This window comes from Palaemon carinicauda, chromosome 37 (genome assembly GCF_036898095.1).
Source record: "Palaemon carinicauda isolate YSFRI2023 chromosome 37, ASM3689809v2, whole genome shotgun sequence".
Classification (NCBI taxonomy): domain Eukaryota; kingdom Metazoa; phylum Arthropoda; class Malacostraca; order Decapoda; family Palaemonidae; genus Palaemon; species Palaemon carinicauda.
The window spans coordinates 50,783,241-50,798,240 of NC_090761.1; the positions used below are offsets into that span (position 1 = coordinate 50,783,241).

Sequence of the window (15,000 nt, forward strand, 5' to 3'; positions counted from 1 at the left end):
TTGAATCAGTAGAACTTCAAAAGTTCAAAGTTACAGCAAATGTCATTATGTTGAACAGGCGGACATAAGTCTTTTTATAGTTTATATATGATATATTTGTTTCAGTGTTGTTGTTGTTTTGAAATGTTTTATTTTGGTTGTTCGTTGTTTCTCATGTCGTTTGTTTGTTTCTTTGTTTCCTTTCCTCACTGGGCTATTTTTCCCTATTGGAGCCCTTGGGATTATAGCATCTTGCCTTTCCAACTAGGGTTGTAGCTTAGCTAATACTACTACTACTACTACTACTACTAATAATAATAATAATAATAATAATGATAATAATAATTACATTATAACATTACGTTACGCTGTATATCATCATGTTGCATTACATTGTATTCCATTTCTTTTCACTAAAAGATGCACCAATATCACACCATTGACGATAACAAATGACAAGTTCAGTTACAGCCCTTGATAATACAGTAATCCAATATTGTACCCAAGGATGATTCATTTGTAGCTACAGTAGCAGCAGCGAAAAAAAAAAAAAAAAACATAATCAAGGTCGATAGGGACTGGTTTACGAAATAATGAAAAAGCGAAATATGTTGAAATATTTCTTGTTTTAGTGGACGTGAGTTTCGTCTTTTTTTTTGCCGAGAGGAACCAGGGCTGTTTTGGCCACATTATGATAAATACTAATTTGTCTTTGTTGATCTAAACAGTGAATTAATTACTGGGAGTAAGTCAATTGTTGCGGGTCGCATCTATGGTACAACCGTGATGGTAGTAACCACATCCAAACAAAAATTTCAATCGTATCTTTTTCTTCTCTTTTTCAATTCACTTTGATTTTAAATCATCCCCATTAACTGCCTAAGCTTCGGAATTCTGATGGTTCAGATTTTCCAGGTAATATATCTTTTTCCAGCCATTAGGTCTATCCTACCACTGTTGTCTTTTCATTTTTTTCAAATGTGAGGCTTCCTGTAGGCCTGGGCTGTAAAAGTGCACGTGCTAGCCTCTAGGCTCTACCCTGGAAAAGCCTAAGAAAAAAAAAAACAGTTAGCTACTGCTATTAAAGTTCTTTCATAATTTTCTATATGTGGTTCTGCAAGCCTGGGCAGTAAAAGGGCACTTGCTAGTCCATCCCAGTTATCTCTACGCTGGAAAATGCATCGACCATCATTACTGTTTCATTATAATATCTACTCTTGAAACGACCAAAAAAAAAAAAAAGAAAAAAAAACTATTACATCATTGAACCATGACATTTAAGGACTCGCTCGCAGAGAACAGTTCCAGAGCAAGACTGACCTTGTAGTCGGTTGGCTTACGAGACAAAAGACCAAAGTTTTTATCAATCGTTCTTTTCAAGCGTTTTTTTCCCCCCACTTCTTATCGAAAGACTTCACCGCTATATAAACTTGGGTCCTGGGACTAGAAGGAACAGTGCAGCCAATGAGCTAGGAGAAGGATCTTTTGTTTATACCTCTAGAAGTCTGGTATTCGTTTTGGTGAGTTGATTTTATGTGGTTATTCTTTTCATGGTGTATTTAGTTCTTAAATTTCTTTTATGCGAAAAAAGAAATGTTGAATAGTAAAGTCATGTCTTAGATTAACAAACAGCTCATAAGATTATCATCTTTATTTATGATTTGATTAACGATTTAGGCACGTCTGTAATATATCGAAAATCATATAAACAAAAACGCTATATATATATATATATATATATATATATATATATATATATATATATATATATATATATATATATATATGTATATATATATATATATATATATATATATATATATATATATATATATATATGTGTGTGTGTGTGTGTGTGTGTGTGTGTGTTATTGCCTATTTTCTTTCCGGTCACGCTCAGCGGCATTGCCAGACGTATAACTACTCTGTCTCTCCCAGGGGAAGAGGGAGTAGGCATACCCTGGTGAGGAGTGCGTGTGTGTGTTTGTGTGCGTGTACATCTAAATGTTTAGCCGTCATTTTTGACTGGTCACGTAAACTAGTAGTTACATGGAATCTTTTCGTATAGCCATATCAATGATCAATTCCCCCAAATTGTCTAAACCAAATGGTTGAGAGTAATTTAGAAATTTGTATAAACGCTGTAATTCCTTAATTCACAGAAAGATTGGGACGAAATGACAAATAAATATGAAAAAGATTCGGATGAAATGACAACTAAATATGAAAAAGATTCGGACGAAATGACAACTAAATATGAAAAAGATTCGGACGAAATGACAACTAAATATGAAAAAGATTCGGACGAAATGACAAATAAATATGAAAAAGATTCGGACGAAATGACAAATAAATATGAAAAAGATTCGGATGAAATGACAAATAAATATGAAAAAGATTCGGACGAAATGACAAATAAATATGAAAAAGATTCGGACGAAATGACAAATAAATATGAAAAAGATTCGGACGAAATGACAAATAAATATGAAAAAGATTCGGACGAAATGACAAATAAATATGAAAAAGATTCGGACGAAATGACAAATAAATATGAAAAAGATTCGGATGAAATGACAAATAAATATGAAAAAGATTCGGACGAAATGACAAATAAATATGAAAAAGATTCGGACGAAATGACAAATAAATATGAAAAAGATTCGGACGAAATGACAAATAAATATGAAAAAGATTCGGACGAAATGACAAATAAATATGAAAAAGATTCGGATGAAATGACAAATAAATATGAAAAAGATTCGGACGAAATGACAAATAAATATGAAAAAGATTCGGACGAAATGACAAATAAATATGAAAAAGATTCGGACGAAATGACAAATAAATATGAAAAAGATTCGGACGAAATGACAAATAAATATGAAAAAGATTCGGATGAAATGACAAATAAATATGAAAAAGATTCGGACGAAATGACAAATAAATATGAAAAAGATTCTGTACAACAATAATAATCTATCCAAAGTTTATTCAGTCAATAGTCATGTATCAAAAACAACAACAACAATAACAACAACAAATTCTGCCGTTTCTAGTCCTTTGCATGACAAAGGACTCAGACATGTTCTTGTTTATGTCCGGGACTTAGCCAGTTTTCATCACCACTCTAGCCAGTGTAGATTGGTGACGTGGGAGACTTTAGTCTGATCACTCGCAGCAAACCAACCTAGTATTACCCATACTAGGTTGGTTTGCTGCGAGTGATCAGACCAGTACAGATATATTGATTATGGCGATACACAATCAATATTTATAAACGTCTTAAAGTAGAAATCAATGATTAGTCTTATTTGGCCTTTGATTTCTTTCACTGGAAGTCAAGATTTAGTAATCTAGCTTTAAAAGTTGTTATTGGCTGATCTTTTTTACTTCTCTGATTGAAGTGGAAGTTTCTTCTATAATTTATTTTCACTTTGATACATTTTTGATGGTTAAAAAGTATAAACATACAAATATAACTAAATGAAATCGTAAATTTCTTCTATTAATTGTTTTAACTTTTGATGAAATTCCTTCGAAACGAACTCAGAATACACCACATCTTTTGAATCATAGATCAACTTGTATTTTTTCTTTTTGTTGGGGGGGGGGTAGATGAAAAAATAATATATCTCACCGATCGCCCAGACAGATAAAATCTCCTCATCTTTTTAATCGTAGATCAACTTGTATCTCGTCTTTTTATGGAATATAGGTAAAAAATTATATATCTTACCGATCACCCAAACAGATCGAAGATGCAGGGTCGATTTGCCGTAGCCATTTTCATAACAGTCGCGCTGAGCATCAGCAGCCTCAGCAGCGCCAGGCAAATCCGGCAAACGAAGGAAGTGCCGAAAGCCATCCAGTTGTTGAGACAGCCTCTGACCTCCATCTCCCTGAGGGACATGTTTAGCAACATGAACAACAACAACACCGTCAACTTCTACACCAACTGCGTCACCGGAGGCACCTGTGATAGAGTCGGAGCTGCTCTCAGACGTAAGTCAGGAACGGGGTTTGTTTAAACTTGAGCTTGTGGACATTACCTTAGATGATGTTGCCTTTTACCTTAGATTACCCTAAAACTTTTATAATTTCCTTAAATTTGATGCTAGCATTAAAACCTAAATCACCTGTAACCATGCAAATTACCTTCAACTAAGGTAATTACCATAAAAGTTTAAACCATGAGTAGGAATAATGCTTGTTTTGGGTGAGAAACAAATGGGTAGGCAGTTTCAGAACCAAGTCTCTTACTTTAGATAGGCCTAGTAACGCTTACCTGGCGCCTATCTGGCCCTGATATATGTAAATAAGTAGATTTTGGTTCATGTTGCTTATTTCCAGAGCATGGTTCTTGGGTGGTGCTTGGATAACCAGTCTAGGTATTTTTATTTTCTATATAAAACTGCTTAACAACTGGAATAAAATTCCAATAAACACAAAGACCAGAGAGCAATTAATTTATTTGTATAATTCTAATAAGATTGGCCTCCTACTTTCATAGCAATGCAGAAATATCAGTACAGAGATTAATTACTATTATTCCACATTTCCCTTACAGATTTTCTGGTCGATCTCATCCCCGGACAAGAGATCTGCACTGGATGTAACCCCTGTGAGAAAGAACGCGTCCAGTACGTGTTGGACACAATGAGGGAACAGTACCCCGAACAAGCCTGCAAGGTCCAGACTACGCTCCAGAAGCCAATTTTCAGTGGGAGTAACCCTTGCGCTTAATTATTCACCGTACATTTGAAGGAAAAAGTATATATACATTTTTCTAGTTACACGGTGCCTTGTTATAGAACGTATGCCTGATTTCAAAGATTGAATCTAAAGAGAAATCTTCAAAATTTAAATTGCTGAATTTCCTAAATAGAAAATTCTATATCTTTCAGTCTTATAACTAAGATAAATGTTATTGCATTGTTATAGAACGTATGCCTGATTTCAAAGATTGAATCTAAAGAGAAATCTTCAAAATTCAAATTGCTGAATTTCATAGAGAAAATTCTATATTTTTCAGTCTTATAACTAAGATTAATGTTATTGCATCGTTATGATTAAAAAAGGCAGCACAAAACACTTCCTAAAAACCTATTGATACTAATACTCCTTTAGACAGGACAGCAATGTCCTGGAATTCACAATTACTTGTACTCATGTTGGGCATCTCGAGTTAATAATGTGTTATTTGCTTGCTTAGTCTGAAGTAATTGGTGTTTTTATAAAGTGCATCGAATCTTATTAAGTCGCCTTGGTCCTTGCCTTGGGTATCATCAAGGTAATAGATAAATTCAACATTGTATGTTGACCTCTGTAATATATGAAGAAAAAAAATAAAAGTATATGTTTGTAGTAATTGTGTTTTTGAACCTTTATGTCAACGAACAAATATTTTTATATTCTATGGCCTCAAAGTCCTAATTAATCAACCTTCTATAGTCCATTTCTTTTAGCGAGGCATATTTGCACAGACTCGCATGGGTGCCCTTTTAGCTCGGAAAAGTTTCCTGATCGCTGATTGGTTGGACAAGATAATTCTAACCAATCAGCGATCAGGAAACTTTTCTGAGCTAAAAGGGCAAATATGCCTCGCTAAAAGAAATGGACTATAGTGACAAGCATTACGAATAACCATAATATTCTATACATTCTGCATATGACAGGCATACCTTTAAAAGTATCTCTCCTAAAAGAATAAGGAGCAAGTATGTGTCTATCTATACAATTCTTTCGGTCACGCTCAGTGGCATTGCCAGACGTATAGCTACTCTGTCTCTCCCCGTCTCTCGGGTATGATGGAGAGGGAGTAATCATAACCAGTTGAGAAGGGGTACCCTGAGAGGTACACTCTGAAACTACAATCTCGCACAAATTACCAAACCAACGGGTTGTAGTTAGAAAAGGGGAGGGCGTGAAAAGTATTAAATCTGTGTGTGTGTGTGTGTGCATATCTATCTGAATATTTAGACGTCATTTTTGACGGCTCGGGTACACTAGTTGTTGGGTATTTATTAGTAACAGAGTCACTACTTGATGTCTGCAACTTAGATGATAATGATTACATAACTTTGATTGTTTTTTTTTTTTTTTTTTCATTCAACAACGTCACAAATACATCCTCTATCTTTAGTTTGACCTCTAGCATCACTTAAACTCATCTCACATGGGGGAGGAAACTTTTAGAAAAATAACCCCCCCTTCCCCCGCCCTACAAGAGAGGTGGCCCTCCAAAGCAGGGTCAGAAAGAAAAGTATTTAAATAACATTTGAAATTGTCATCAACTCACCAGGGTAAGGGGAGGGAGTCTCTTTACTAGCTCAGTCCCTGGGTCCCCAAATCTGTAGCTACGCCCCTTTTCAGATACACATTTATCATTATTATTATTATTATTATTATTATTATTATTATTATTATTATTATTATTACTGGCTAAACTACAACCATGTTTGGAAAAGAACGGTGCTATAAGCCCAGAGTCTCCATCAGGGTAAAATAGCCCAGTGAGGAAAGGAAATAAACTACGAAAGAAGTAATGAACAATGAAATAAAAATATTTCAAGAACATTAACAATATTAAAATAGACTTTCCACATATAAACTAAAAAACTTTAATAAAATAAGAGGAAGAAAAATAAGATAGAATGGTGCGCCTGAGTTTACCCTCAACAAACCAGTCACTAAACAACCTATACATTCTCTAAATGATTCACTTCTCTTATAAAAACTTCCATCTGTTCTCAGCAATATATCAACTCAACAATACTGTACCATGTATTCTGAACATTGTCCATCTAACAATTTTATCATAAATACTTTTTTTTTTTTTTTTTTTTTTTTTTTTTTTTTTTTTTTTTTTTTTTTTTTTTTTTTTTTTTTTTGGCTTTCAAACCTCACATATAACTTTTTCATAACGAACAATTAATCCACACACCCTGGTTTTGCTCTTATTAGTTCCTCAGCTTTTTGTTTCAGTGAAATTATCTTTATGAATTTCCTGACTTTCGTGTTGAAATTCAACAGAGATTTTCAACTAATAAAATGTATTTACTGTATCAAGAATAATTATATGTCATTTATGAGGCATGGGCTCTTAAGGTTGTAGTGTTCTCCTATTTTGTTTTGTTTTTTCTAGACCATTTTTCTCGTATGAAGATTTTTATAATAAATTTAATCGTTTATTTTGCAAAATATGCTTCTTGATATTAGTTAGAATTTCAAGAATTCTAGATATCATCTGAAACTGATTTTGAGATATATTTTTATTTTTTATTTTTTTATTTTGTTTTTTGTATGAGATAAAGGCAAAGTTGAGAGCTTGATTTATAGTAAAGAAAAAATAATTTTTTTAATTTATTTCACATATGCTTCTGTTCAAGGATGAGGCTCCAATAACGGAAAATATAAATCTAATTGTCATATGTTATTTGTAAACCACCTGATATTGCTCTAAATGATACTTAGAAATAGGTTAATGTAATGAAGATCTTATTACTTAGAGATAGGCAAATGTAATGAAGATCTAATTACTTAGAAATGGGCAAATATAATGAAGATTTTATTACTAATAAAGAGGCAAATGTAATGAAGATCTTATTACTTAGAAATAGGCAAATGTAATGAAGATCTTATTACTTATAAAGAGGCAAATGTAATGGAGATCATATTGCTTAGAAATAGGCAAATGTAATGAAGATCATATTACTTAGAGATAGGCAAATGTAATGAAGATCTTATTACTTATAAAGAGGCAAATGTAATGGAGATCTTATTGCTAAGAAATAGGCAAATGTAATGAAGATCTTTTTACTTAGAGATAGGTAAATGTAATTAAGATCTTATTACTTATAAAGAGGCAAATATAATGAAGATCTTATTACTTATAAAGAGGCAAATGCAATGAAGATCTTATTTCTTAGAAATAGGCAAATGTAATGGAGATCCTATTACTTAGAAATAGGCAAATGTAATGGAGATCTTATTACTTAGAAATAGACAAATGTAATGAAGATCTTATTACTTAAAAATAGACAAATATAATGAAGATATTATTACTTAGGAATAGGCAAATATAATGAAAATATTATTACTTAGAAATAGGCAAATGTAATGAAGATCTTATTACTTAGAAATAGGCAAATGTAATAAAGATCTCACTTATCAAAAACATGATCAGTCCCTAGAAAAATAAAGGGTGTAATTATTCAATTATGGATTCTCTAATGAAAACAATATAATAACTTGTTTAATCTTTATTACAATCGAGAATGCAAAACTGACAAAGGCTGAAATTTGACCTGTAAATTATGTCGAATTGTAATGAATTTGAGCATTTATAGCCAAAGAAAGATTAATAGACAGTAATTAAGAAGGATTCATTTCTCAGGAGTAGGGTATGGTACAAAAATGTAGATATGATCTCCTTCACCAGTAACTTTCTCAAGATTCCCGTTTTCGCAGGCACTCCTGTAAATGTGACATTGATACCAAATTAAAGAAAAAGTGAAAACAATGTTATTTTTGTGTCAAGTGCTTGCAAACGCACACAAACACACACACACATATATATATGTGTGTGTAAGTGTGTGTATATATATATATATATATATATATATATATATATATATATATATATATATATATATATATATATGCGTAAAATTAACAAAGAAACGTGATGCTCTGGTTAAAAAGAACCATAGGGAAAATGAAAGTATAAAGTGAATCCTAACTAGTTTCGTCTTACTTCTTCAAGTTATAAAATGAAACTGGTCATGATTCACTCTATATTTTCTTTTTCCCTGTGTTTGCAAACACACACACACACATACACACACACACACATACACACATATATATACAGTATATATATATATATATATATATATATATATATATATTTATATATATATACATATTTAAATGTATATACACATATATATACACACACACACATATATATATATATATATATGTGTGTGTGTGTGTGTGTGTGTGTGTTTATATAGGTATATAGATTGATAGATAGATAGATGGATATATAGTGCTATATGTTTTTATAGGGATACAACTAACCTTGAACCATAGTTAAAAATACACCATAAAATACATAAGATACAGTATAGTAAGCGACAACCTCACCTGATCACTTCTTCAAGGCTGTAGTCATCTCCTCCTTCTTCTGCCTCTGGGGAGTCTTGTATTCCGCCATTTTTGGCATTTTCTTCCTCCTTCAGGTCCTCCTTCTCTTGGCTCTCATCCCAAAGGCTGGACAACTTCCCAAAGTCCTTGACCTGGAACTTCCTCTCAGCCTCGGACTTCCAGACGACGGCTGAGTTCCGCTTTCCCGCCTTCAGGATTGCCTTCACGAACTGTCCAAGGTATGTGGACAGATCTGTAGAACAGAAAGAAAAAAATGGTTCGGTTAAACTCTTAGATTTCAATTGTCATTGGATTAATTGTTGAAATATTGCTAATAATCTTTTGCAATCTATTCTTGAGAGTAGTTGTGTAGTAAGGTAGATAATACAACAGGCTTTGGAAGTTAGAGGTAAAAGTATGCAAGCTATGCTGTCTGTGTGGTAACTAATGGCAATGAACTTTCTACAGATCGCAGAGCTAGCTTTGCTCCTACGCCTCTAGTCGTGTATTGTGTCCACAATCACATTATAGTGTTATGGAGAGAGCAACGAGAAACCTGGAACCTGGACCTTGGAGTGTTGTCAGTTGATTATCAACAAATCATTACAGAGACAACTGCTCTTGTGGACTTTTTTTTGAAATAACGGGATAGAAATGAATCTAAGTGAAACCTTTGGCTGCTTATTTTGTAAAGCATACCTCAATAGGATTAATTTTCACGTCACAGTAGATCTAGTTTTAATAATTGTTGTGTCATATAGGTGGAATGGAGCTAAAAATTAAATCGGTCTGTTGAACCTTTAGAAAAATTTTTAAAAAAGGCGTAATTTTAATCGGAGATTCTCCGTATACTGTTCTCACCCGTATTTCAATAAAATACAGGCAACCGTAATTTTACCATGCTTTTTTATTATATTTTACGGGTTGGTGACCTTAATATCACTCCTTCACGTCAATATATCCGTTTTTAAAACGGTCAAAATCCTGGAATAAATGTTGCCAGGAATTTACCGTTTTTTAAATGCACAATTTTAACAGTGAAGATCATTTCCAATTTGCAGAATTAAACAAAATAGGTCAAAGTTTACTTGGCTAAATTGATATTTCTAAGTCATCCGTAAATCATTTGTATTCTAAAGGAATCATTTCAAAATTCTTGCCCATGATAGATTACTTAATGTATGATGAATGAAGATTAACGATCAATAGCTAGTAAATTCTAAATCAAATACTGAGTAATTCTATAGATACTTTTACCAAATATAATCGAAAATGGTTTGAGAGCCGATAAGAGTAACATGTTACAGACATGTTTTAAATGATAAGAATAATATCTCCGATAAATAGCATCGTTACCAGGTAACGTTGGCCTCTGAAATAAATAGCCTTCTTATAGAATAACTAAATAACGGGCCTTAAAGGTAGCAATCATCAAAGCAAAATTGATTTCACCATACGTTATCTTACATTCACAACGGCTCCCGATTACATCAAAGTTTGAAGAAAGACAAATTTCAACAGACTGAGTTTAGCAGAATATCATAATCAAATAAAATATAGGCTTTCCTTTATAAGAAAAAAGTAATCTTACCTTCAAACCTGGTACCAAGTCCATCAGCTGTGGACAAAAGAAAAATAACATTAGATTAAGATTAATAGAAAAGTTATTCATTGAATTTATCATAGAAAAGTACTTTATATTTCTGGATTCATGTTTCTTCAAAAGGTGATACTACTCTATACTGTATAAACAAGGCCTACTGGGGATTATATTTTAGTAGCCGCAGTGGCGTAGCAAGGGGGTGGGACGGGAATGCGGGGTTTTTGAAAAATGCCCCCATGTATGTAAGTATACATTTAAAATACCACCTCCTCGCTTAGGTAAGTGAGAAGGGGACCCCTTTCCTAACTCAGCACCCCCCCCCCCCCCCGGCCACTAAATCTTTAGCTAGGACCCTGAGTAGCCTACTACGAAGACCTACAAAGAAAGGGCCTAGGACCCTGAGTAGCCTACTACGAAGACCTACAAAGAGAGGTCCCCTAAATCTCTAGCTAGGACCCTGAGTAGCCTACTACGAAGACCTACAAAGAGAGGTCCTAGGACCCTGAGCAGCCTACTACGAAGACCTACAAAGAGAGGTCCCCTAAATCTCTAGCTAGGACCCTGAGTAGCCTACTACGAAGACCTACAAAGAGAGGTCCTCTAAATCTCTAGCTAGGACCCTGAGTAGCCTACTACGAAGACCTACAAAGAGAGGTCCCCTAAATCTCTAGCTAGGACCCTGAGTAGCCTACTACGAAGACCTACAAAGAGAGGTCCTCTAAATCTCTAGCTAGGACCCTGAGTAGCCTACTACGAAGACCTACAAAGAGAGGTCCTCTAAATCTCTAGCTAGGACCCTGAGTAGCCTACTACGAAGACCTACAAAGAGAGGTCCTCTAAATCTCTAGCTAGGACCCTGAGTAGCCTACTACGAAGACCTACAAGGAGAGGTCCCCTAAATCCCTAGCTAGGACCCCGAGTAGCCTACTACGAAGACCTAAAGAAAGAGGACTTACAGCATCCTACTTTTCTAACTAGGGTTATAGCTTAGCAATTGATAATAATAATAATAATAATAATAATAATAATAATAATAATAATAATAATAATAATAATAATAATAATAATAATAATAATAATAATAATAATAATAACAACAACAATATTATACGTACTGAAAAGTCTTCCGGTAGCTCTGCCTGTATAGGAAAAATAAAAAAATGTAAATATTAATTATAATTGAAGATATTGATAAGTAAGTTATTAATTAATAGTAATAATGAAAATTGCCTCACTGATAACTAGATTCTTAAATCTCTTTAAGTATTGCAAATGTCAATTAAAAGCAAAGGGAAAAAGAATGAACATCAAATGCAGCCGTTTTTGGTCCACTGCAGGGCAAATGCCTCAGACATGTGGTTATGTCTGTGGTTTGGCCAGTTTTCATCATCACGCTGGCAACTTCAGGATTCTTTTACGTTTGTGTATAAAAATATTATATTGAAACAAGAGCAATCAGTGATTCCTGACCTCCGCCAAAGGTCAATGGAGTCGTCCATGGCATGAAATCTATCTGTGGTGGAAATTTCGTCAAAATCCGTCTAGTAGTTTTGACGTAATCCTGTCCATAGACACATACACAGAGACACATACACAGATAAATAAATGAGTAAATAAATCGACTCGGTTTTATAACCTCCTTGGCGGAGGTAATTAGCAATAATAATTATACATAGTTATGAGACGTGTGCATAATAATAGGTATTTTTAAAAACAGATGGGGTTAATTTCAAATTCTGAGTAATGAGATCCACCCTGATTTCTATATGAAGTGGCGGGTCTTCAAAATCATTGTTACTTTTGATTAGATATCTGAATTTGATAGTTCTCTTCACTATTTCCTTTCATATTCCAACTTTGATCTCTTATTATCAACCTGGACATTCATTTTACCATTGGTGTCACCGACCTGGGCTGTTTGGACAAAGAAAATCAGTTTTGGGGCCTCTGGTGCACAGTATTTGGGGGACAGTAGACAAAACATAAAAGAATCGTCCATAACTTTAGACAGTATTTAATAGTATAATATTTGATTGAGTCTTCCAAATTGGTTATGAATCACTGCTGATTCACCCTTAATATTACTTTGGAAACTTTTATGATTGCAAATAGGTGCAGTTTCTATAAGTATGAACCTGTGGACCTATAAGGAAAGTCATCCAATAGCATAGGAAATGATGAGGATGGGTGGTGGGGGGGGGGGGGTGGCGCTTAGGAGGAACCTGTTAGGAGGAGCTGATCGAGAGGGAGGCAGAGATTTAGATGGTGAGATAAGGTGAAGGATGATATGGAGAGACGAGGTTTGGTGGAAGAGGATGCCTTTGATAGAAGGCATTAGAGAGGATGCATCAGGCAACCGACCCTTTAATTAGATGGTAAGATAAGTTTTCAAAATTAAATAATACAATTAAGGGTTGTCGTGGCCTTCTGGTAACGTTTCTGCCTGGGGATTGTCAGACTGGGGTTCGAGTCCCGCTCAAACTTGTTAGTTCCTTTCATGTCTGCAACATCACCATTCTTGTAAGCTAAGGATGTGGGTTTTGGGACAGTCATCAACAGCCATTGCAAAGCCCTCCCTGGTCATAGTTTGGGTGGAAAGGGGACTTGGGCGCTGATCATACAGTATGTACATGTAGTCAGTCTCTATGGCATTTTCCTGCTTGTTTGGACAATGCCACTGTCCCTTGCTTCTGCTATTCATGAGTGGCCTTTAAAACTTTTCAATAATAATAATAATAATAATAATAATAATAATAATAATAATTCGTGACTGATAGGCGTAGCAGAACAGTACATCATCAACGGTGATAACACTGATAACAGTTATATCGGGTTTACTGAGATGTTATGTCATATGTTTTCAATTCCGATTGAATTTGATTAATAACATAAACAGTGTCTAGGGTCCTCAACTGATAGGTCCGTGTGCATCCTGTCAAGGTACTCACAGATTCAGAGGAGTTTTTTTTTTTCAGTGAATATGAGATTGATTGATTGATTGATCGATTGATTGACATTGACGATGAGGGTGAATGTATTAAGTATCCACAATCCGGAGTTTCTCTTTCATTTGAACTTAATTCTTTTCAAGGATATAATTATTACAAAAGGGAAATTGATTTAGCAAAATACTTTAAATAGATTAAGGTTGTAGTCCATATGATGTTTACATCTTCCAAGAAGGTATTATGATCGAGTCTGTTTATCTATTTATGTGACGAAATTTTCACCGCAGATGGATCTTGGGTCATGGACGAACCCTTTAAATTTTGGAGATAATCCGTAACAGTATCCGGATTCTAGATCGGGATTTGCATTTTCCTCCATTTTGAATATAACGTCAAAAAAAAAAAAAAATTAAAAAAATTGACGGATTTTAACGAAATTCTCACCACAGATGGATCTTAGGTCATGGACGACCCCATTAAATTTTGGAGATAATCCGTAACAGGATCCGGATTCTGGATCGGGATTTGCATTTTCCTCCATTTTATAGATAACTTCAAAACAAATTGACGGATTTTAACGAAATTCTCACCACAGATGGATCTTAGGTCATGGACGGCCCCTTTAAATTTTGGAGATAATCCGTAACAGTATCCGGATTCCGGATCGGGATTTGCATTTTCCTCCATTTTATGTATAACGTCAAAAACAAATTGACGAATTTTAACGAAATTCTCACCACAGATGGATGTTAGGTCATAGACCTACAAATAAAAGTTCTCTCTATACGGTATAAATAGCGGGGTTATCATATAATTGTCTTAATGATATACAACTTATCCATTTTCTTTTGTGACCTTTTGAAATCATTGCCCAGCAATGGAGTGGTAAGATGTATGTGACGTACATTTACCACACTTATTTATTTTCTACTCTGGCATGAGTCTAATTATAATTTCCTTGTTATCACTACAAAGGAAAATGAGAATCCGTCACATTTTCCAATAAAGAAAAATACATTAAATTTTGGAGATGATCCGGATCTGGATTATTAGATTACTTTGCATTTTCCCCCATTTTAAAGATAACTTCAATACAAATTGACGGATTTTGAAGAAATTTCCACCACAGTTAGATCTTTTTTTTTTTTAGATGATCTGGATCCGGATTTGCATTTTACGACAATTCAAAAATATCGTTAAAAAATTGACGGATTTTGAAGAAATTTCCACCACAGTTAGATCTTTTTTTTTAGATGATCTGGATCCAGATTTGCACTTTACGACATTTCAAAAATATCGTTAAAAATTGACGGATTT

General features: G+C 34.0%; 2 protein-coding genes across 3 annotated transcripts in view; one reads left to right on the plus strand and one right to left on the minus strand.

Moving 5' to 3' along the window:
- The first annotated feature begins 1,403 nt into the window (after positions 1-1,403).
- Positions 1,404-5,319, plus strand: LOC137629096 (uncharacterized). Its single transcript, XM_068360363.1, has 3 exons — positions 1,404-1,499; positions 3,734-3,984; positions 4,550-5,319. Exons 2-3 carry the CDS (start codon positions 3,741-3,743, stop codon positions 4,723-4,725), a joined length of 420 nt encoding a protein of 139 aa, XP_068216464.1. The 5' UTR covers positions 1,404-1,499; positions 3,734-3,740; the 3' UTR covers positions 4,726-5,319.
- Positions 5,320-8,228: 2,909 nt separating this feature from the next.
- Positions 8,229-15,000, minus strand: part of LOC137629097 (uncharacterized) — a 10,250-nt gene continuing 3,478 nt past the window's right edge. The window contains exons 3-6 of one of the 2 annotated variants that reach the window (XM_068360364.1): positions 11,851-11,874; positions 10,724-10,753; positions 9,133-9,385; positions 8,229-8,457 (exon numbers count right to left, since the gene is read on the minus strand). In XM_068360364.1, the coding sequence (XP_068216465.1) occupies positions 8,367-8,457; positions 9,133-9,385; positions 10,724-10,753; positions 11,851-11,874 (398 nt within the window). In that variant the 3' untranslated portion in view covers positions 8,229-8,366. The remainder of the gene's footprint in view (positions 8,458-9,132; positions 9,386-10,723; positions 10,754-11,850; positions 11,875-15,000) is intronic. The other variant, XM_068360365.1, reaches the window with a different exon arrangement.